Below are 23,124 nucleotides of genomic sequence, written 5' to 3' on the forward strand. Positions count from 1 at the left end.
AGAATTTCATTGATTTAATATTTCTCGTTCATATGAGTATTAAGTCAGAAAATATTTGTACGATTATTTCATGCAAACAAAATTTTTATAGTGGTAAACATAAAAAAAAAAAAAACACTTAGAATTGACACTATATCAATATCAATGACGATCGTTGAAAATTCACTTTTCGAACAAAATTTGGCTACTCCTGGTAAACGTACCGTGTGATTTGCTGTAAATAAAGTGAAGGAACAGCGTTCAATTGTGTTAGTACTATTTAAGTAGTTACAGAACATGCCCGAAATGATTGTGCAAAACTGTCGGTTAATATTAGTAGCATATCAACGTTGAAAAAAAAAAGTTTGACAGATTAAATGCGCCGTGTCTTTGTCAAACAGAATTCTAGTTTCGTGGAAATGGTAATCAGACAAAGAAGATTTGGCCTCGAGTATAAAGAAACAAAAAAAAAAAAAACACACATACATATGTCTCTCGAAATAATAACAAAAAAAAAAAAAAACATTAATGTACCGTGCGTGTCATGTATTAATATTGTCGTATATTTACTGGATGCACGGGATATGTCTCGCGTGGAGTTGATCATTTTCCATGTGAAGTAGGATAATAGAGAATCGGATATTTTATTATGAGAAAATGTATAAATCTATGTATGTAATCTTTTGATGCTTTGTATGGCGTGTACATATTGGAGTAAGAGAAATGTGTGCCCTGTGTGATCGAATATATTAGGCCTGGTGCACACGAGCGAGTTTTGTCGCGCGAGCATTTCTCACTCGTTCAAACAGTACACCGAGTTATACGACGAAGTACAGAGATAAGCGAGCGTATAGTCGGTGGAAGCGATACAGCGAGGTCGTAAAATCAGTCAGGTGTCGAAACACATTAGAGCTACAATTAGATCGCAAATCACGACGTTAACCCTTTCACTGCGGCAGATTTTAGTAGAAAATCTTTGGTTTTGGCCACATCGTTTTGAAATTGATTTTATTAAATTAAGGTAGAAGTGTGCAACGGATAAAATTAAGATAGAAGTGCGCCAATAGCCTTCAAAAGCACAGTGCGAGCAAATTTTCAAAGCGCTCATAGGTGCCGACAGCAATGAAAGGGTTAAGCGAAAACATCGATTGATCTAGCCGCACGCAGGGCCGTACGCGTGTTATAGAAGGCCCCCAAATCTCAAGTAAAGAAAGACGCCGAACTCTCAGATAACCGGCATTTCTAGCAGCCACATGGTAGCTGCAATTGGATCAGTATAGACCCGTATCTATCTTTCTTTCTGTTTTCTTCGCTGCCGTTCCAAATTCGCGATGTAAACACAATGATAAACGTAGAAAAGGAAAACACTGAATCCCACAGATCAATGTGAAATATTCGAAAAGCGAAAATTTCGTACAGTAGTGAATAAACAGGCGAACTTCGCTGCCCCTGCGAATATTTCGCGTTGATCTGGAGATTCCTTGATGCAGTGCTGTCCAACTAAGGGCCCCTCACGTGCCTGCTTCTTTCCGTGCCTCTCTTTCCGTAGTAAAAAAAGCTTAGTCTCCCGGGAGACACAACTCGGGACAGCGCTGCTTTAATGCTTTAACCCTTTCACTGCGACAGATTTTGATACGTAACACGCGTGGCAGACGGTAAATGTTCAACCACGACCGCAAAATCTTTTGTTCCGGCGTTTTAAAATTTTTTAGAAAATTAAAAAATTTACTGTTTTGAAAGATAAGGATTAAATTCACTTCAAAGGCGCAGTGCGAGCAATAGCAGCGAAGGGTTAATTTACGACCTCGCTACATCGCTTCCACCAACTATACCTGTGACGATACCCTGCGAACTCGCAGCGTGTAAAAATTGACTGCCGGTTCTTACTAGCCTGTCGTAAGATATTAAGTGTCTTTTACGTGTCGCTGAAATACTGCATTGCTTTCTGTTCTGTAACGCTGTATCTGTATATATACCAGTTACGGTAAAGCGCGGGAAAAACTCGCTCGTTTGCACAAACACGAAGAGAAATATCCGTGCGACAAAAACCTGCTCGTCTGCACCCGGTCTTAAAAAGGTATCTAGATGCATACAAAATACATGAATGCCAAATTTGTGCTGGCTTTTATAAGAAAACTATTCATACGATTTTGGTACGACGCGTAACCTTGAAATGCTAACGAAATTAAGTTTTTACATCAACTATCGTTAAGTATTAGGAATATGACATTTATTCTCTGTACTTATATTACTTCCTACATTCTTCTAATTATTCATCGACAATAAGCATATAAAACGATATAGCAAGGAAGTATTAAAAAGAAAAGAAGTATAAGAAAATTCGTTTACTACTATTTTTAGAAAATGAAAACCTAATTTTAGCATTTGAAGGTTAATGTACCGAAGTCTAGTGGTAAAACTGTACAGAAAACCGATTCTATAGATACAAAAGGAAAAAAGATAGGAAGTACCAAGGTTATTTCAGCGCGATGGTATTGTATGTATAATATGTATAGTACGAGAAAAAAAGAAAAAAAATTAGGCGACACGTAAAAAACAATGTTTCTAACTTAATTGGAAAATCTCGAGACACCTTGTATACGTTTGGATTTTACTCCTCGAAAACTATTTTCTATGCGTCTCTTACCTTCCGCTACACGTATCCATTGGTCGGAATGAATCCTCACGTACATGTTGGATTTTGCGTAGTTTCATCACTCTCGTAACAAAGAAGAAGAAAGAAAAAAAAAGAAAATCGAGTACTCGTTACCTAATAGAGAAACGTTTACGGTATGATTAGCCCTCACGCTCAGAGCACATAAAACGTGAATGATCTTTATTCTTGATCTATTAAAAAAAACCCAAAAAAAAAAAAAGTAAGAAGAAAACTGTGAATGATACTTGCAGTTCGAATTCCCGGCGAAAAACTTAGTACCTTTACGAAGTTTCTGTCACCTTTTTTACAATGTTTTCAGAGTACAATGACTTCGAACGATGTTTCTTTGTAAAATTCATCAATTTTTATCGGATTAAGATTCCCCCGGCTGGAATTATACAGATATGTTTACATTAAAAGAAAAACAAAAAAAAGGAGAAAATCTATGAAGATAACGGCTGCATGAATGGTTCATCCCTTTAAGTAGATTTTGATACATTCCAACGGCGAATTAATAAATCGACGCACAACTAGATACCTTACATGTACATAGCATATTTTTTCACTAACGGATATTCTCTCCTGTTAAAGATTTAATAAACGAAGTCGCTCCATGATATTTGCGAAAACGCCCGGTTCCGCCGGTTTCGGTACGATGGGAGTACGAACCGATTGGCCTACTTTACAACATTCGTATTATATCCGAAAGTACTTGTTTAAGAGATATTATATAGTTCTCTCGTTGCTTTTGTTCAAGGGTGAAAATCGCACAGATCGTCATGTTCCTTTACAAACAGAAATTTACATATAATCGATAAGTGTATAATTGTCAGGAAAAAGAAGTTACGCATGATTATTGTGTTTTAACGAAAATCGGCTAGTCAGCTCTAATCTTTCTTTGAACTATTACAAAGATCTAACAGTATTAGAAGAAACCCATTCTTTATCGAGGTGTTGGAAATTATATCAAACAGTAAGGAGACATAAACTTGTTTTCATGTTTCGAATGATTTAAATATCAATCAAATCTATTAGACGCGAAGTAAATCCGATGTAAAAGTTCTACCGAAAGACTGGACATCAGAATAATCAAGAAGAGTACATACTTATATGTATTTTATGCAATCACGATCCGATACCGTTATGTCTTAAGAGAACGAGGCTGTCTTGCATCTCATATTTATGAATGAATTATTGATATAATTATATATTGTATACCGTTCTCTACTGTACTGTTATCATAGATATTTTGTTGTATAAGAGAATGCGAGATATGTACAAGCATACAAATGAATATATTATATGTTTAAAATAATTTGTATCTTATTTAATTGACATATATTCAATTTTAAGTTGCTTATTTTTACTTATTTTGGCACGAGCCACTGTAGGCTGGAAAGGTAGAAACACGTGCTTGGTTATCAGTATAGATATTATTGAAATATGTCAGAAATAATAAACGAATTGTAATAGGAGACCGATAGTATTCAAGGCATAAAAGGTAAATAAACAGAAACAAGATGGAGAAACTTAACAGGTCTACCAAACGATTGAAACACAAAAATAAAAACAGAAAAGAGGTTAGGACGCCAAATATGTACACATGTCGAATATAAAGAAACCGACTACGAAAGTAAAAGAACCTGACATAACCCGTAACAAAAACTGATAAGAAGAATCGTTTAAAAATGTGATCGGAGAATCAGTGACAATATTATAAAGGGTAAAGGATAATATCTAGGTGTCATTTAATAATTAAACATAAGGAAAGAAAATAAAAAAAACTCCTACAATTTGTGCACGAGATTTATAACTGAGGATAACTATTGAAGAAGTGATAGGGGGGGAATGATAAATTAATTAAGAAAATGATAAAATTAAAAAGTGGTTACAGTATTTGGAAATAGAAAAAAGATAGAATATACAAGAAAAATAATATAATCATAGGAGAAATATCAATTCAGACAAGGATAGTATAGTTTGTCCAGGCAAAAGTGAAGTTTCTGGGAGGAGTTAGCGTCAGACAGTGGGAGTTAATCAACCAATCACGATAGAATAAGGCAATCGCACTTACTCTTCCATGAGCAACAATAGGCAACGATCGAGCATCGTGACATTACCGACCGCTGGTTGAAACTAATTCGTCTAATACAACAGTTCCCTTTAAGCGAAGGCAGTGTAGTTTAAATTTAAAAAAAAAAGGTAGTGTACAAGTATTAATATTTCAGAAACTACGTTGAATTAAAAAATCTGCTTTTGGGGGATTAAATTAGATGGAGGGGAATACTAGTAAATACGTGCAGGTGTAAGTTAGCTAAGTACAAGAGTTAAGGTCATTTCCAGCTGGCCAGTTGGATTTTTTTAAACGATACATAGTATATTTTTTTCTACAAAATGATAAAGCGTAACGAGACAAATTCAACGACCTCATATGTTGCATGATTTCATTGAGAAATACAACGACAAAACGTTAAAGGAACATTTAAGCATTTAAAAAATTACTTCCAGAATCCCTGAAACCCAGCTATCCGCGGTATACCAGCGGATAAAGTAGGTCAGTAAACGAGGTTATACAGTCTCCGTCAAAAAGAATGAAGCTGTAACAAGTTCTGCATAATTGTTTTTGACGGTGAGAATACGGATGGTTTACTGACCTATCCTACGGGGATCGATTTATTGAACGTGTTTACATTGTATTTTATATATATCATAATCATTTTTTAATTCAAGTTTTAAATTTTTGCGCAAAGTAACTTATTAAACTGCAAGTATTAGAATATCATATTTTGAATTCCAGCTAACATGTTCAATTGCTTATAAAATTTCTTAATTAATAATATTATAATATTTGCGACGTGAATGACACTATTAACACCTACCTATCATATGCATATATAATAAATATATGTAATAAATATTATTGATTGTAATGAAATTCCATTACTAAACTACCCTATATATTAGTATTCAATTTACTTTGTTCTGCATCAATTGTTACGAATATGTTTTGCATGTATATACATATAAATATTAAAAGGCTATACATACAAGGTGTTCAGCAACTAGTGAAAGAAATTTTAAAGGGTGATTTTGTAAGCCAAAGTAAGACGAAAATGTAGAATTAAAAAATTGCATTTGAAGCTTCGTTTTTTAGTTATTAACATTTGAAAATATCTGTTACCGAGCAAATCTCTTTACACCGGCCGATGTTAGGCAGGTCAAGAGACGAAACTATTGTCACAACTAAAAAGCAACGACGCATGGTTAGCAGCTTAGTTCAGAACAGATACGGAAAAGACTTCGTATCTATGTATATAATGATGATTATCCTAAGTAATAATCTGATATCAAAGGCACGTATATTGTGATTATCAAGATTACTCTATTATGTACGGATCAAAATACATTTTTATCAATTTACAATGTCGTTAAGTTTCTTAAAATATTAAATATTTGCATTCGTTTTGACATCATACTACACCTTAGTAGTAAATACTAATTCTATATTTTAGAGAAATATTATTTCTCATAACTTCTTAATCATATGTATATAATATAACGGGGGATAAAATGTATTGTTAAATTTAAGAGGAATTATTCAAAAATATAATAATTTATATATACTTTAATAAGAAGGTGACATAGTGTAACAAAAGCTTACAAGAAACATTATGTGATTGAAAAAGTAATAGTTTGTTGTTTGAAACTATTCAGTATTTATTGCACCTTTATTAGCTAATCTATTTAGTTATAAAATTCAATTAATATCAACATTTTGATGACATGTACTTGTAATAAATTTTTAATATTAAAATAATATTGATTATAATATTTTTGTAATATTCAATCATTTCTTACCTGTCAAATACTTAAAATTGTCATTCAATGTATGTAATTAGTGATTACCTGTTTGAAATCTGTATTTTGGTGCCAACTGCAGAATCGAATGTACCGGCGTATCAGCATATCGGATACGGAAACGTCGATATACTACAAACGTGTGCAACAAGGTCCGCGCCATGTTCAAATAGCGCGGTTGTGGCTCATAGTGACGTAGCCCAAGAAAAATTCCAATTATCTCGCAGTAAAACGACAGATGGTAGCTTTCGCTTCGATACTAATAACTACATCATTGTGCAAAGAAAAATTTTGTTATAAAAAATATTTGTCATTGAGTTTCAAGTGAAATATAGTATAGAATTTGACACTTCATAACATACCTCTAAGAAACGTTTCACTAAACAAATAGTACTCCCCGAAGTTAAGTGACGTAATGTGTTTCACTTCCATGCTTGTAATTGCCAGTGACGATCCTCCAGTCAGTGTTCATCAGTGCTTAAGTGATTCTTTTTAACGCAGAGTAGATTTTGAAATCAAAGATTACTAGAGACATGCTTCAAACAGAGGATTTACCGCGTATGACATCATTGTCACCCGGCAACGATGCAATAGATTTAAAGTCAACGAAGCTTATGTGTGAGGTAAATACTAAAGTGTATGAAAAATTTCGCTACACATATCCAATATATGTACATGCTTGTGTATGCACATGTAATATGTATGTATGCACATGTAATATGTATGCATACACTCATGCACGTGCGCATTCGAATACTGATACATAACACCTATGTATGTATACGTATTTGCTTGAACACTAGTAAACTTGTAGCAGTTTAAAATATGGCAACTGCGCACAGTGTACCAATATGATCGCAAACAAAAATCCTTTATTCTGATTTTAATTTTACAATTAATTTCTTTTCACAGGTTTATTTATTTTTGATAAACATCGTATACATATTGTTCTTTTCTAAAGAAGTCTTTTCTATGCTTTAATCACAATCGTATCTATTCTTCTATAGAATTGCCTACACAGAAATTTTAATATGATTGATTTAAATTATTGATGGAAAACTTTATATTCTGTTGACATAATCGTAGTTCATCTATGAATTTAATTTACATTAGATATTGTTGTTGTCAATTATTACATTGAATATAATTAATTAAAATTAAATCTAATATATGAGTAAGTGAGTAAATATATACATATATACATAATTGTACATAATAGGAAATACTAAAACGAATACACGTATACACTGAAAAATAAAGATATTCGTAAATAATGTGCATTTACAAACATAAATTCTCATACACATCTTTTTTGCAAATGTATCTATAAAATTTTTCGTACTGATGTTTTGATCGCTAAAAGGAGAGGAAGTAAATGTAGTAATGAATCTTCGCATAAACGAATGGACGTTAAAGAAATCGTTACGCAATCAATGAGAACTTCTTTGCAAAGAAAAAGCTAGTGAAAATGCAATGATATACATTATTATATAAGTGCATGTATATTATGTTTCAATGAGATATCGACAGTACTTGTTTAAAAAAGAATTAAAATACGTGTGTAACCAATATATTAATATACTTTAGAGGTATATTAGAATGTATAAAGATACATCGAATATTACTGTCTAAACTCTATGTGTAATTATACTTTTGTGTTTATTCATAAAAAGAACCATACGTATTATAATCGTTTTTATATCATCTGCAGTCTTTATTGCATCATTATTTGCAAACATATTCAAAAGTTATAGACATTTAAAGAAGGAAAAGTTAAATTCGTCTGAGTAGCAATACAAAGTTTAGTATATCAGACATTTAAAGTTGGTGAGTTTAAAGCAAAATGGATTGTTCGATTATAAAAACATATAGGGAGAAATAAGTACTTGGTACGGTCCTGAGAAACGACGTTGCCGGAATGAATGCTGAGTCACATCGTGAACGATTTCTCCTAGGAAGGTGTGCTAGTTCGTTTCTCTGTTAATTATATTGTATTGCATTAATTAACGTTATCATTGTTAAAATTATAACATCATTGAAGCAGGATGATTTAACAAAAGAGGTTCTTGGCGCTTGACGCAGGCCTCGAATATTTAATAGAAATAAATTTAAAGTATCTTATGACCCGGTATTGTTTGTAGATCTGTCAGTTTTTGCTACAGAGTTAAATTTTTATTTTTTATTATATTTGCCATAACGTGTCAGTGTAAAAAAAGTGTTGTTACGCATTCAAAAGGGTATCGTCTTGAATTGTCAAACGAAATCCGAAGCATGCGTGGGACGTGCACGATGTATACTGAAGTTTGACGTGGCCAGTGTGTGTTTTGAGGTTATTTTTGTGTTCGTGTAACTGACCTATACTCGTTTAAAGAGAGCTCCGAATCTTTATTCTCATTCTGACAGTCTATCGAATAAGTTGTTCCAACATAAACTCTAGAAATCATCTTTCTTAACCTAATTTAAACTCTATACTACACTGAAGAAAGAAGTTTAAAAAGTGGTGTTCAACTTTAATAACAGCTAAAATTCTTATTCTGATTTCTTTGTTACAAGATAGTGCATATAACTTTGTGTATATTCAGTTCATCAAAACATAAACAGTTGTGTGAACATTTTTTAACATCTTGATACGATTTAAAGCATTGAAAAAGCAACAGCTCAACATGAATATTTCTTCTTTTGTGACATCCTATCTAATGTTCATATTCAACAACACTGCCAAACCTCTGTGACAATATGCTAACATAATTTGGATTATAAATACATTTGACAATTGGAGTTGGTTTAATTAAACAAAAAGACACAATGTTGTGTATAAAGAAATTATACCATGAGGAACTATTCCAACTTGCATTACTACTTTCTTTATTACGACTGGATCCAGAATCCTACTTTGGTTTAGACATTCAAACCATTGGTGTAGGTTCTTTAGATCTAAACAATGGTTCTAGATGGCACACAGATGCTGATACAATAGTTCATCGCCCCATGTTTGTTCATCCAAAAAATTTAGATTCAATGCTTTTAAATTATGAGAGAGATTTGTTTGAAGACTTAAATTCATTAGGAAGATACAATAGAATAAATTCTAATTTAAATAACATCCATGCATATTTACTAAACGTTGAAGAATCAGCAAGAGATATTGCTATAGCAGGACCCAGTATATCACTTTCTACAGACCCATCTAGGAATATGACATCGCCAGATCCAGAAAACTCACCGCAAAGTTCTAATGAACCAACTAATACGGCAGAACTTACTCAAGAGGTACTTTTTCTTATGTTTTTCAATATGAACTAAATTTTGGGTGTAAATGTAATTGTTTATTTTTATAAATATACAAATTAAATAATGTAGCAAACTTTTATACTCAATCTTATTACAAAGGCAGTAATATACGTACTAGAATTATTAAATAATTCTTACCCATATCCAATGTATAACCCAAAATTTACTTTCTATTATAACAGAGCTTTTTTTTACTTGTAAATTATTATTATGTTCATGTTACAAAATATGTAAAACATTCTGTTTTAGTTTAAAACTATAAACTGTGAAAGTTGTATTCACATGAACTAAACATTTTTGCAAAACTAAGAAAATAGTTATTAAAGCTATAAAATTGGTTTGCTTTTATTTTAAAATTGGTTAGGATTATAGTAATTCCATATGATTTTATTAGTTACTTACTCAGGAAACTGTATAATGTTTTTTATAAGTACTTACATCTCTGGAGACAAAAATATTTGATTAACTTTACCCGATGTTTAAACTTTTAGACATTAAAGTTATTAAAATTATTAAGAAATTGTTTTTCTTGGTCTGTAGTGCTTGACCATAGCAGAAAACAAAGCGAATGACCTTAATGACAAAAATACGTTATCACGTTGTATCCTTGAGTCCTTGCAACGACCTACAGCGGTTAAAAGTTTTTTGTTATTTTTAGTCATGTGAACGGAGTTCTTTAGTACATTCATTCCTCCGAAAATGTTGATTTATTTTTAACTCTTTAACGTTTTTTTTTTCTTTCTACTCTTTTTCATTCCATTATTATTATTATTTTAAAAAATCTTGTATTTGCTTTATGTGTATGAAAATATAACCTTTGGGCGTATTATTAATTTAAATCAATTATTAGAAGCAATAAGAAAATGATCGTTATCTCGTATATAACGCAAAGGATATACAATTATCCTTTACAATTCTACTTAAGTGTAATATTTCATTACTTTTTACATACTGAGGTATTATTAAAATTGTTAAAGTATATTTTTACATATTTATGCCAATATGTACAATATTCATTTGTCCATGCGTGTATAAAAAATATTTCAAAGAAACTTTGCAATTTTGCAATCTCTTATTAGCAATTGCAAATACAAAATTGTTACATGCAAGTTTACAAACAATATCATATACTGAACCCGTATTAAGCACTTGTGTTAAATGAACGCGTAAAATATACAATGTCCATTTTAATTATCCCATGCAGCAAATATCTTAAAAAGTACTAGCGGTATAGAAAAATGTTTCAAACAAAAATTGAACAATTACATATAATTTCCATGGATTTAAATTCTGCATAGGTAGAAATGTCTCAAATATTTATACGTGGTTCTTATTTTTTTTAAATAAAGCTATTATGTACATTAATTTACAACGGAAAAATTACAAAGAAAGATACATTACTTGTTCAATAACATTTTACTAACTAATATATTTCTTCCAAATGTAAGTTTGAAATGTTGTTCAATGCCATATCCTTTAACCTGAATACAAAGGTGGGATCCTCGATCGTTCAATCATCTGTCCATTATTTCAAGTGTCTCAAGTAGCCTCTGTGTTACGTTGAGTAGTTTCTTCCCGATATTCCTACGCGAATACTTCCTGTTCTTAGTTCTGATTTCAGAGGCGCGGCTATTAATTGACAAACTGACCTTCAATGACCTTTATTAATGCATGTCATTATTTTGGTTTTTTCTAGAGCCACACTCTTACATAAAGAACAATACATGATCCCGTTTTAAAAAATTACAATGTCTCAAATATTCAAAACATAGTTACTTATGTACATTAAATTTTCGTTTGAAACATTTTATGATAACGTTAATGCAATACTTTCAACGATACTCGTGGCGTCTTTTCCTTTACAAATCGAGTGCAATATATCTTTTTTTCTAAATATAATTTTTAAACCCAATCCAATGACAGATTTAACAAATTTTCAAAGAACATTAGGAGTTGAAATATTTCTTTCAAATTTCATGCTGTTAATAACGCAGCTATTTATATCTTATGTTTACATATTCCTCCCAAAAGATTGTAAGAGTTGTGTAAATATTTTCTTTTGTATTCTACGTATCGTTATTAGCAAATTCGAATATTTTCTTCCTCTGCGTGTTAACAAAAACAGCGTCGGCCAGCTAAGCAATTGTTTTCACACCCTGAAGTTACGCTTTATTATTTTAAAGTGAAATGAAAATTTTGAAAACAAAATACAAAAATAGCATTTATTATTCTTTAATACCGTTCTATAAATTAAATGTTTTCTTTATTCAACGCTGAATGCCATATAATTTTAGTAAGAAAACACTTTGCGATAAATGTACAATTTTATTTATTTAAAATGAATATTCTGTATTAAAGCAATAACGAAATCAGATTGTCATCGCTATTATTTTATTAATGGCTATAGATATACGATATTAATTAATAAAACTGTGCAAATAAAAAGGGAGAAATGAAGTAAATCGTTATGTGCGTTATTTTTAGTTGCGCGAAGGTATGTTCACGTATATTCTCAATAAATTTTTTTTTATCAGTTCCACATAATTGACATTTATACCATTTTCTTACTAACAGCCTTGAATATCCGGGTCATCCATATCAGTTAACTGGGTTAATTAATTGCGATTCGATTTTTTAATCATCTATTTATCCGTGCAGGGAACACTTTCACAATATTTTATAACGTTTAGATTTTGAAAAGATCACATCGAACGTAACAGTGAACATACATATCTTATCTGTTGTAATAAAAATAAGTTTTCAAATAAGTGATTCAGTAAGGCATTTAAAAATTGACACAATTAGGAACAGTGAAATTTCGTTTAAACTCATCTTGGTGTACGAAAATAAACAAGCAGAGTATGAGTTAAATGAAAATGGTGTCAGGTACGTTTAATCCGTAAACGGATTAGGCGTTCTTCAGTTAGATGAAATCACGTGAATGTATATAACCACGTAGATAGTGAACCACGTCGTATTTGGCACGCTTTTCTACACCTTTATAATCTTTCTTAAAAGGACCTTTATAATTGCATTGTGTGATAAGGTTAAATATTAATTTATTATATTCCGTAACAGTTTATATCTTTCACATATTTTTTATAAAATTCGAAAATTTGCAAATAGGAACACAATCCTTAAAATTTGCTTCAAAGTGTTATAAAAAAGAAAAAAAAATAGAAAAAGTAGCATGTAAGTTTAGAAACACAGATTTTATAAAGTAAAAAGTAAAAATAAACTTAAAATTTGGTTCAAAGTATTGTAAAGAGAAAAAGTAGTATGTAATTTTAGAAAAACAGATTTTAAGAAAAAAGTAACTTTTTTTCTTTTAATTAGTTTAAATGGCGCAACTTTCAAAATTCATTCCAGCTATAAAATACATACGTGCAATATATCTGTTAATGTGAAAGTTTTAAGGAAAAGTATTATTTTATCTGAAGCATTGTACATTGAAAATCTAAAGTAACGTTCTTCGGTGCTCTTTAACTGCTTAGATTTAACTGTTTTGATATACATATAAATCTCATTGGAAGATCTATGGTAGTATGGCGATTTTCAACGAACACGTGTATGTTGTACTATATTTGATAGACTAATGATGAGTTTCTGCACTGTCATACTGTAATCTGTTGTTTTTTTCTTGTTTCTTTTTTCTTTCAACGATATCGTTTGTTGAAGAAGCATTGCGCTAATGTCTTCGATTAATCGAATTGAACATGTTACGTTTATATTTATAAAACGTAGTTATTAGCGGGGTATTATAATTCAAGAGTTTACTTTTCTCGGTCGATGGATTTGATGTTCGATCGCGAAGTATAAATATCTCTTAGTTGTGAGCATGTGCATCTTGTCGGTGATCTCAGGCTTCTTTTTATCGCGTGGCACTGCATCACCAAAATTTCCTCTGAATTCTCGTACAACGGCCTCAATTGCAAAAATAATTGTGCGAGGATACACAAGTTTAAATGCGTACTTGGTTGACTTTGTGAAAAAGGAGGTAAGAGTGCCAGATGTGACCACGATTTACTGAAAATTAATGGAAAACTTTTGTCAACACGGGTTCTGTGTTTTTTGCGTATACAATATACGTGCGTATATATTATCCTTGTAAACAACGTTGATCGTATTCTAAGATTTACTTGAGAATCTGTAAAAACTTGTTAATTGGTCAAATCGAGCCTCATTAGGATTTAATTTCTGCAGCAGTTTCTTTTTACCGTTGCCCCAGAGGTGTTTGTTTAATAATTATAATACGCTGTAAAATACGCTATATATATATTTCTTTTTATAGTATTATTGAATATTTAGATGGAAGATAAACTTCCTTTGGATAGTGTGTAATATGGTGTTGATACGTGTAGAATCATTTTCATATTTTCTTCACTTACCTTGATATGTGAATATTACAAACTGTGTATAAATAAATATATGTTGATTTATCAGTAAGTAATTTAAAATGTTCTAAGAAATATGTTGCAGAAGTAAATATTTTAATTGGAGAATTTATTATGTTAAATGTATAAATAGTTCACAGTTCAATTCACATACAGTGTCTTTGTAACTATGCATAGTAAAAGTTCTATAATTCTTTTCACTTACATACAAGACAATATTAAAGATAATACGCTATACTACATTGTATATGTAAATATGCGTTGAAATATATAATTACATGTAAATTTAATTAAGTACAAAAATCTGTTTAGTGCAGAAGTTATATATTTTGTTATGTTAGGAAAAATGGCATAACAATATTTATTGAGAAAAATTCAACTGTTAATTATAGTGTGTTTTGCGTAATTTAAATAGCTCAGCAAAAACAAGAAACAGATGCTGTATCTACTAGAGGAAATATCAAATATTCTTATTTTATCGTAGTATCCTATAGATTCGATTTAGATTTTTCTTATTTTTATTACATTTTATTTTATTACAACTTCCACTATGATTTATTGTTAGCGAAACTCTTATTCTTACATTAATTTTAAATAGTCTGTAATTCAAAGAAATAACTTTTGGAATTTTTCAAAATATATGCACAGTTTAGTAATCTTTCATACCGATAATGTAGTAGTATTGAAAGAAAAATTTTACGTATAATATTGAAGATGATTCTTCCCTTATGGAGATTCTGTTTCGATCAAAGGTAGAATACTTAACGTTACGAAAAGTACCACAGATGTATCGTTATAATTAAACAACAAAATCAGAATAAAAATGTAAAAACTACCACGAAGGAATCAAATAACATAATTAAAGAATCTTTATTACTAAGTGTTTTTCATATAATAGTTTATATTTATGCTTTGCGACAATGACAATTGACAGAATATGATAAGTGAATGTAATAACAATAATTTGGCACAATTCGTAAACTAGGACGACTGTTGTCAGATTTGAACAATTGTAAAATGACTGATATAACTCTTAAACGACTCATGCAACTACATCTATCCACGACACTCTTACTCTATCTGCTCTATCTTACTTCAACTCCAAATTTCTTTCCAAAACACTCTTACTCCATCTGCTCTGCCCTATTATATCTCACTCCAATTCCAAATTTCTATTTACCATACTTTTACTCTAACTACTCTCTTACTTCAACCCCAAATTTATATCCACAACACTCTTACTCCATCTGCTCTGCCCTATTATATCTCACTCCAATTCCAAATTTCTATTTACCATACTTTTACTCTAACTACTCTCTTACTTCAACCCCAAATTTATATCCACAACACTCTTACTCCATCTGCTCTGCCCTATTATATCTCACTCCAATTCCAAATTTCTATTTACCATACTTTTACTCTAACTACTCTCTTACTTCAACCCCAAATTTATATCCACAACACTCTTACTCCATCTGCTCTGCCCTATTATATCTCACTCCAATTCCAAATTTCTATTTACCATACTTTTACTCTAACTACTCTCTTACTTCAACTCTAAATTTATATCCACAACACTCTTACTCCATCTGCTCTGCCCTATTATATCTCACTCCAATTCCAAATTTCTATTTACCATACTTTTACTTCAACTCCAAATTTCTATCCACAACACTTTTACTTTATCTACAACTCTGACTCTTTCTGCAACACTAAGTCTATCTGCAAAGAAGAACCTTTGCTTTAGGCTTCTTTCTCTCCCACCATTCTCGCTATTTCGGGGTTTTTCCACTAAAAATGGTCAACGCATCGGTGAGCCTCGTGCGTCATCGAGGGTTTTCGCGTTGGGCCCGGTTTGTATCCCTGTCGACACCCCACTTTCTCTTTTACAATCTTCGTCCTATACCTCTTAAAACTATGTTACCGAGAGGCAACATTTTCACATTTAGTTTTATATTTTATACACAACCATTGTACAAATATTGAAACAAAAATATTGTACACAATATTTTTATCTTAGAATTTGTCGTTTGCTCTGCATGTTAACATTTCATTGCTCACAGTAGTTTTTCTTTTTTCTCGCTGTAATCATAGTTTACGTAAATTTAGAAGAATTTAACAGAAATAAATTGTAAAGGTATGTTTACAATTGGCGTCTTGTCATATATGTTCATATATCTACATTTTCTCTATTGCACCGTATTTCGAACAAAATACACATTCGCTTACCTTACTATACGTATCTAGATAAAGGAGAAATCAAGTAAATTGTAAGTATATTAATAAAGATATCTGTCGTAAATGTGAGTTTTGCAAGTGTATCTTAACTCTAGATTGCTCATCTCTGTAACCTTGACTATACGATCAAACCATCATCACATGTGTACTAATAGAATATATTACAAGATCGTGATAATTGTTATTTGTTGCCGCTTGTATCAGTAAAAATGAATTCTGTTAAAGCAGTTTACTATGCATACTATTTCTAGTCGTAGAAGAAATATTACTTAAGTGACTGTTAGATTTTCTTTATCAAAATTAGATCGATCTAATGAAATAAAATGATAAATAAAATCAGATATTAACACATTCTGCACCGCGTCGGTATATCTGGATCATAAAATACAATTTCACACAAACGTGATTTAATCGGAGAAAACCAAAAAGTGTTTGGGCCTTGCGAAAAATTAGCTTAAAATGCCCCGGTACAGAATGTGTTAATAAAAAACACTTTCGTCAAACAGATGGCAATATTTTTGATAACAATGACCCTATGCATATAAAGTAGCAAATGCGTCGTAGAACAGTTAAACAATTTTAATTGTTTCATACGTATATTGCGATGTATCACGTTGGAACAAGGCCAGCAGAGGTGACGCGTATCAATACAATCATCGGAGAAGATTGTCGCCGCATACAAAAGTATTAGCGTATGATGTTAGAGAAATCAGTATTTCGTGAGATATTTCAAATTTCTGATAAGACGTGTGTTTCAGGTGCTTATCAGGATAGCGGGCTAATCAAGTACCTTCTTGAATATATCGTACGTTTCGTCGAAAATTGAAAAGTCTTGCGAAATAATGATTTTTCTAATATCGTCGCCGTTGAAATTTTGCAACGATTTTGACGCTCCGCGATTCGCGCCATGTTTATAATTAGATTGATTCATACATAAGTTGGTGCGATTCATTTCGAATTGAAGAAAATTCGTAACATTCGCCTGTCGCCTGTGTATGGAAAAAAAGTAGCGAGTAATGGTGGAATGGGAAAACTGAAGTTTTCACATTCAGAAAACGAACTTATGAACTAACCTAACCATTGTATCGGGTTGGAACAAAAGTTCGTAGCGTTTGTGAAATCATCTGGACCAGTTAATCGCCCGGAAAATGCTAAATTCTTGGAGGATGGAATCACGAAACTGTCTCGAAGATGCCGAAAGATTGTCCTTTGTGTCTAAACGTCGTCTTTGAATTTCGCTTAAAAAACGCTAAGACCTCTTGTTCCAACCCAGTATCACCAGCCTAATCGCAGTGTCACCGCTGCGAAATCGCGACGACATTCCATCGCTCTTCTCTATCAAGCTTAATACTTTTGTACGCAAAGTGATCCTAAGTGTTGATTCGCGTAAAAAAAAAAGAAACCACGCAGTTCCAATTAAAAGAAAAAGTGCACCACCTCCTTATAAGTGCATCGTTGCATTTGTAAAAAAGCCGAAGTCGTAGGAAGATAGATCTTATATCTACCATTCAACTTTCTCTTCTGCAACATTTGTCTACCTCTAACTAAACAAATGATACAATCTGCCCCAGTTGCACGATTCAAGGAAGTTGCAACGAAAATTTATCAACAGGTTCAAAATTCACACGAATTAATGAATATTATCTTAGGTTAGTATCTATAGGTTAAAGCTAAACGCGAGAATGAATATCGGAATAAAAATATCCTCTCTGTATGGTAAAAAAAAAGAGCAATTAATCATTGTCGTATTATCGTTTAAACGATTATTGTCTAGTGCTGCTTTACGAGTAGGTATTACTTGAATGATAAAAAAGGTACGATCAGTTTGAAATTCTATCTAACGTCTGTAATTGTGATCTACGCTATTCTTGTACGATTTTTATCGTGTTGTCCTTTGTATTCGGTATATCTGATCGCATTGTAAAGTAAATCAATTATATTATATATTCCGGTATGTCGCTTGTGTTTTCGTACAATTGTAAGAAAGAATTCGGTATACGATTATCGTGTTTAAAATTATTCACCCCGGAGTCTGAATATGCATGTGTAACAGGTCACACTGATAAGTCACCAATGCGCGACGTAAAATTGTGACGGTGTTTCCGTTTCACATTTTGTTGATAGTGTATAAAAATATGTCGAAGACGAATATAAACGAAATATTTCACCGTATACGTCGTTGTTCTTGAAACTTGATTTTTCAGGAGAGACATCACTTCGTTAATTAATGTAAAATCACCTTTGCCCTGATTTTATCCACCGACTAAAGAAAATAAACATAAACGGGGTAATTGGTGTGTAAATTCAGTGCAAAGGTGATTTTGCATTAATCGACAAAGTGGTTTTCTTCTTTAAGAAATTTGAGTTTTGTTCAAAATTAAGTTTTTTTTGCAGTTTCACAACTTTACGTTGAAATTACCATATTCAAGATACTATCTTATCAGAATAATTACGGGCATACAGTTAACAAACAAAACTATTAAAATAATAAGAAGGAAAGTGATATATTTTACACTTTTAATATTCATTCTTGCATACATATTTGATTTCACTATTCATAATTTTAGCCGTTATTTGTTTTTATAATTAACCCTTTCGTGACGAACGTCGTCGTTTGGTCGACGTCCACCAAACTTCAGTCACTGTAGCTTACATTTAATGGCTATATTTAAACCAGATATGTATTTTTGCATAAGAATTTTTGTTTCAAGTATGATATTAAATATGAACTTTTTTTGCTAAGCGATAATAACATGTATCGCGTTATATCGCGAAAGGGTTAAATGTTCGACGTTATCGAAATCCAGAATGGAAATCTTTTTATCACTTAATGGTGATTTATAATAGACAATAATTGATTAAATTATGATGATATATCAATAGAGCATGCGTTTATCCTTGTTTTCAAAAAAAAATCACGAATTGCTTCTATCTAGTACATACAGAGTATTCTTTTCATTCCCGAATTAGGAACAAATTGCACAGTTACACGATAAATACTATTATTAATCTGTATAATTTATTTCACTTCATTTGTTCTTAAACTTCCTTTCATTTTTTGCCATTTCTTCCGTAAAAAAAATTTTTCCTCCGTTTATTCACTCTTTGAAACCATTTAAATTGCGTATAAAAATTTTCTTATACTATTTTACGTAGCCCACCCTGTATATTTCACCTGAATTGGCGATTGTCACTTAAGCGATATTCCCTGTAAATATGAAAAATAAGATACTGCAACAGAATTAATTCAGAATCAACTAATCTCATTTCGAACTTCTTCAAATCACTCGAAATATACACTACCGGCCAAAAGTTTGGAATCACTGAGCATTGCAATTTACAGAAAAATTTCCAGAAAAAAGTCAGCGACTTTGAGAATTTTCTATCGTTCGAATCAATTGATATGAGATAAATTGATAAATGTAGAATCGAGATAAACTTGAAATCTATAAAAAATTAGCAGCAGATTTAATATTGATGAAAAGTGGGAGGTGATTCCAAATTTTTGGCCGGTAGTGTGTATATGTATAAACTATTTTTCTAACGTTCGTAAATTCAAAAGTCCCACAAAAGAATACCTATTAATGCAGAAGTCTTTTAAAAATCGATTTTCTCAGTAGTGTATTAAAAGTACTTCGTACTATTTTCAATTGTCGTACGACGAATCACCCCATCCATTATCATTGCACTGAAAATGAATCAATTAATGTTGATCAGCTACTTAATACAGACGTTGGCGCAATAAGCTTCGATACAAATTTGTTCAATGGATCTGGAAAGCCAGCTGAATCGAACAGGGAAGATTTTCAAATATTTGATCGAACGTAAAATTTCTTTGCGTCACGGAACTAGTGATCCATAAATTTTCATAAATCAGCATGACGAGTGCATGCAAACGATAACCCTGGCGACCTGGTATGGCCGAGGAACAAAGGCGTACTACCTTCCCTCGTACCTGGTCACATCGGTTCGACTTCTTAGTTTGATATTCCGTCGCGCGACTCGGCTTGTCTTCAAATTTAGATTAGCCGCTGTGACATACGTGTTACTTTTTGCGTGGAATTCACCAAAATTTAAATCGGTTCCGGTTAATAAGATGGCGCGAAGGAAGAGAAAACAGCCACGAATGATCTCTGTTTTCGTACCTGATGACGTACGTTTCGCAACTGTGATCAATTACGTATTAAACAGTTTTTGTTGGCAAAAAGTGTTTATTGTTAGCGCGATATTTTGAACGAAGCAAAAGGATAAACGTTTTTAATCTAGTTAGAATAAAATTGAACGTATACTTCAGTTCTTCTACCTTACATTACGTGCGTGAACATGGTTGATTTGATGCAACGCTTAATTAATAATTTCTCCGAGTAATTAAAAATACAATTTATATGTTGCGTTTACTTGACATGTTAATAAAAGTACTTAAATAGTAAAGTGATAAGAAATGATGATTGAAATAAATGAAGGATATGTGAGACGACAGGAGGTGTAGCTAAATTATTTTGTCACGGTATATCAAATTTTCTTTAACCCTTTCGTGCCTGAAATATTGTTTTTTTTTTTAAATTTGTGATTTATCTCGCGTTTGTATATTAAATTGAGATCAATTTTTGTTTCGAGTACTCAAGTGGGACATGTGAGTCCTTTCGATCACGAAAGGGTTAGCGTATAAAATGTGTGAAATGAGAATTAAGTTATTACAACGTACAGTAATGAAAAATTACATTTACGATTATGCATAGTTATTTGTTCCGTTCATTTATTTCTTTGCTTCTTTCTTCATCTTTTTTTTTTCATTTGATGACAAAATTCGTCAAATGTGAGCCTTCTTTTACTTACTTGTAACAAAAACTGGACCACGTTAATAATAATAATAATAATAATAATACATGAATAACATTTATGCATATGGTCTTTCGTATTTTAATTATGTTGCAGTATTATTCGGTAAAGGAATTGTTATTAAAAGTTAATTTTTTTTCTGTTCCAGGTATGTACTACAAATTCAACTTCCTTTGGTAATAAACATTACTTCAGTACTATTAATATTCTATCTTTTTGCGCGATAAAATTCAATAAGCACATATCCTAAGAAAATGTTCTATTGATACCTTGTATCTCCATTCGTGGTAAGTTTTTTACACCTGGCATTTTCTACTGTTAGAGAAAAATACCTAGAAATATATTTCTGAAATATATTGGTGAAATGTAATTTTGGTATAGTAATACAGATAAAGAAGTTAACTTTATTCGCAAGTTTTGTCTTAAATAACTATTTTTTATACGCACCGTTAATCTCAGCAAATCGAATATCACGCGTTTAATTCAAAATTCGGAAGAAATATTACGAAAACAGATGTATTATAAGTAGATTTCCATGAATCAGAAGAACAAAACAAGCAACATTGCCAAATAGTGAAATTACGTCGATTTCATTTTAATTTCGGTACGTGAGTAACTTAACAAATCTAGTTATTACGTTTGTAGTAAAAGAAAACGAATTTTTTTTTAAAAATTCGACCAAAAATATACAGAACCGCTCATTATTTTTTCGTTTCTTCATTTTGTTTGGAGAAAGTGCTCCAAAAACATTTCAGTCAAGGTTAACATGATCGGAACCAGCCACAACAGTCTTTGCAAAAATAACTGCATACTGTGCTTTATAACATCCGTTCCTGTGAGTGCAATGTTCTTATAACCTTCATAAATTATACTTACATACTTTCGGTTGTAAACTTCTATATTTTGTTCTTATTCTTTGAAATTTGTAGTTTGTTTTATAGGTTCGTTATTTCTTGCTGATTGTTAGAAATTACTAGGGCATATTAGTTCGAGAAAAATTTCATTCAAATTATGACAATTCAATTATTGTTTTTACTTTTTATTAATTGTAAAAAGTATGACTTCAATAAATAGTATTATTGAAGAATCTCGATCTTTATGGTGCTGCTTTGTCGATAGCATCCCTCTTTATCGATAAATTAGAACGGTCGCACGGTTGATACAATTGGTATCTATTTTACCTCTGTGTCTTGAATCGCTTTAGTATCGATCGATGGTAAATTGTGTGGAGGAAAATTTCATGGAAAAGTTTCTGCAAAAGCCTCCTTTTACAGTTGTCTATGTATTTTCATTCTTAATTTTATATTTCGATCGTTAAATATAATTATATGCAAAATTCTATTGCAATAATTTGTCTGTTATGACTGTTATTTCTTTTGTAATTATTGTAAATTACTTATCCTTCATTTTCTAATAAAACAAAAAAAAAACATTAAATTGTAATTGATCAAGTGAACAAATTTGTCAATACTGTGAAAAAATGAAGAGTTAAATTTTCTCGAAGAAACTTAATATACTTTTGATTCAGAACAACATTGTGCAATCATATTTTTTTCAAATTAATTCTAGTTTACGATATCTACTACAAAAAATTTGAATACGTCCTACATTACACCCTGTTTTATGTATTGTATTGTTACTACTAGAAATACTTCAACAATATTGTACGAGTATATATCAACTTTTTATTGCTGCTTTACCTTATCAGTAATGAGAAAAGTAAATATTTCCTTTTATCTGATTCAATGGCTGTTGTAACAAAATACACCAACAAATTTCTAAATGATTTACAGTCAATTAGATAAAATATTGCATTATCTCTTCTGTTACAACTATTTCCAATATTCTCCGCGTGTGTTAAAGGAATCT

General features: G+C 31.4%; 1 protein-coding gene across 5 annotated transcripts in view; it reads left to right on the top strand.

Moving 5' to 3' along the window:
• The first annotated feature begins 6,809 nt into the window (after positions 1–6,809).
• Positions 6,810–23,124, top strand: part of LOC108574426 (segmentation protein cap'n'collar) — a 130,397-nt gene continuing 114,082 nt past the window's right edge. The window contains exon 1 of one of the 5 annotated variants that reach the window (XM_017937013.1): positions 6,810–7,116. In XM_017937013.1, coding sequence (XP_017792502.1) covers positions 7,027–7,116 — 90 coding nt within the window. In that variant the 5' untranslated portion in view covers positions 6,810–7,026. Of the gene's footprint in view, positions 7,117–8,440; positions 8,453–9,259; positions 9,764–20,463; positions 20,570–23,124 lie in introns of those variants that run through there. The other 4 variants (XM_017937016.1, XM_017937012.1, XM_017937010.1 and 1 more) reach the window with 4 other exon arrangements.

The sequence above is a fragment of the Habropoda laboriosa genome, unplaced genomic scaffold (genome assembly GCF_001263275.1).
Source record: "Habropoda laboriosa isolate 0110345459 unplaced genomic scaffold, ASM126327v1 scaffold214, whole genome shotgun sequence".
Classification (NCBI taxonomy): domain Eukaryota; kingdom Metazoa; phylum Arthropoda; class Insecta; order Hymenoptera; family Apidae; genus Habropoda; species Habropoda laboriosa.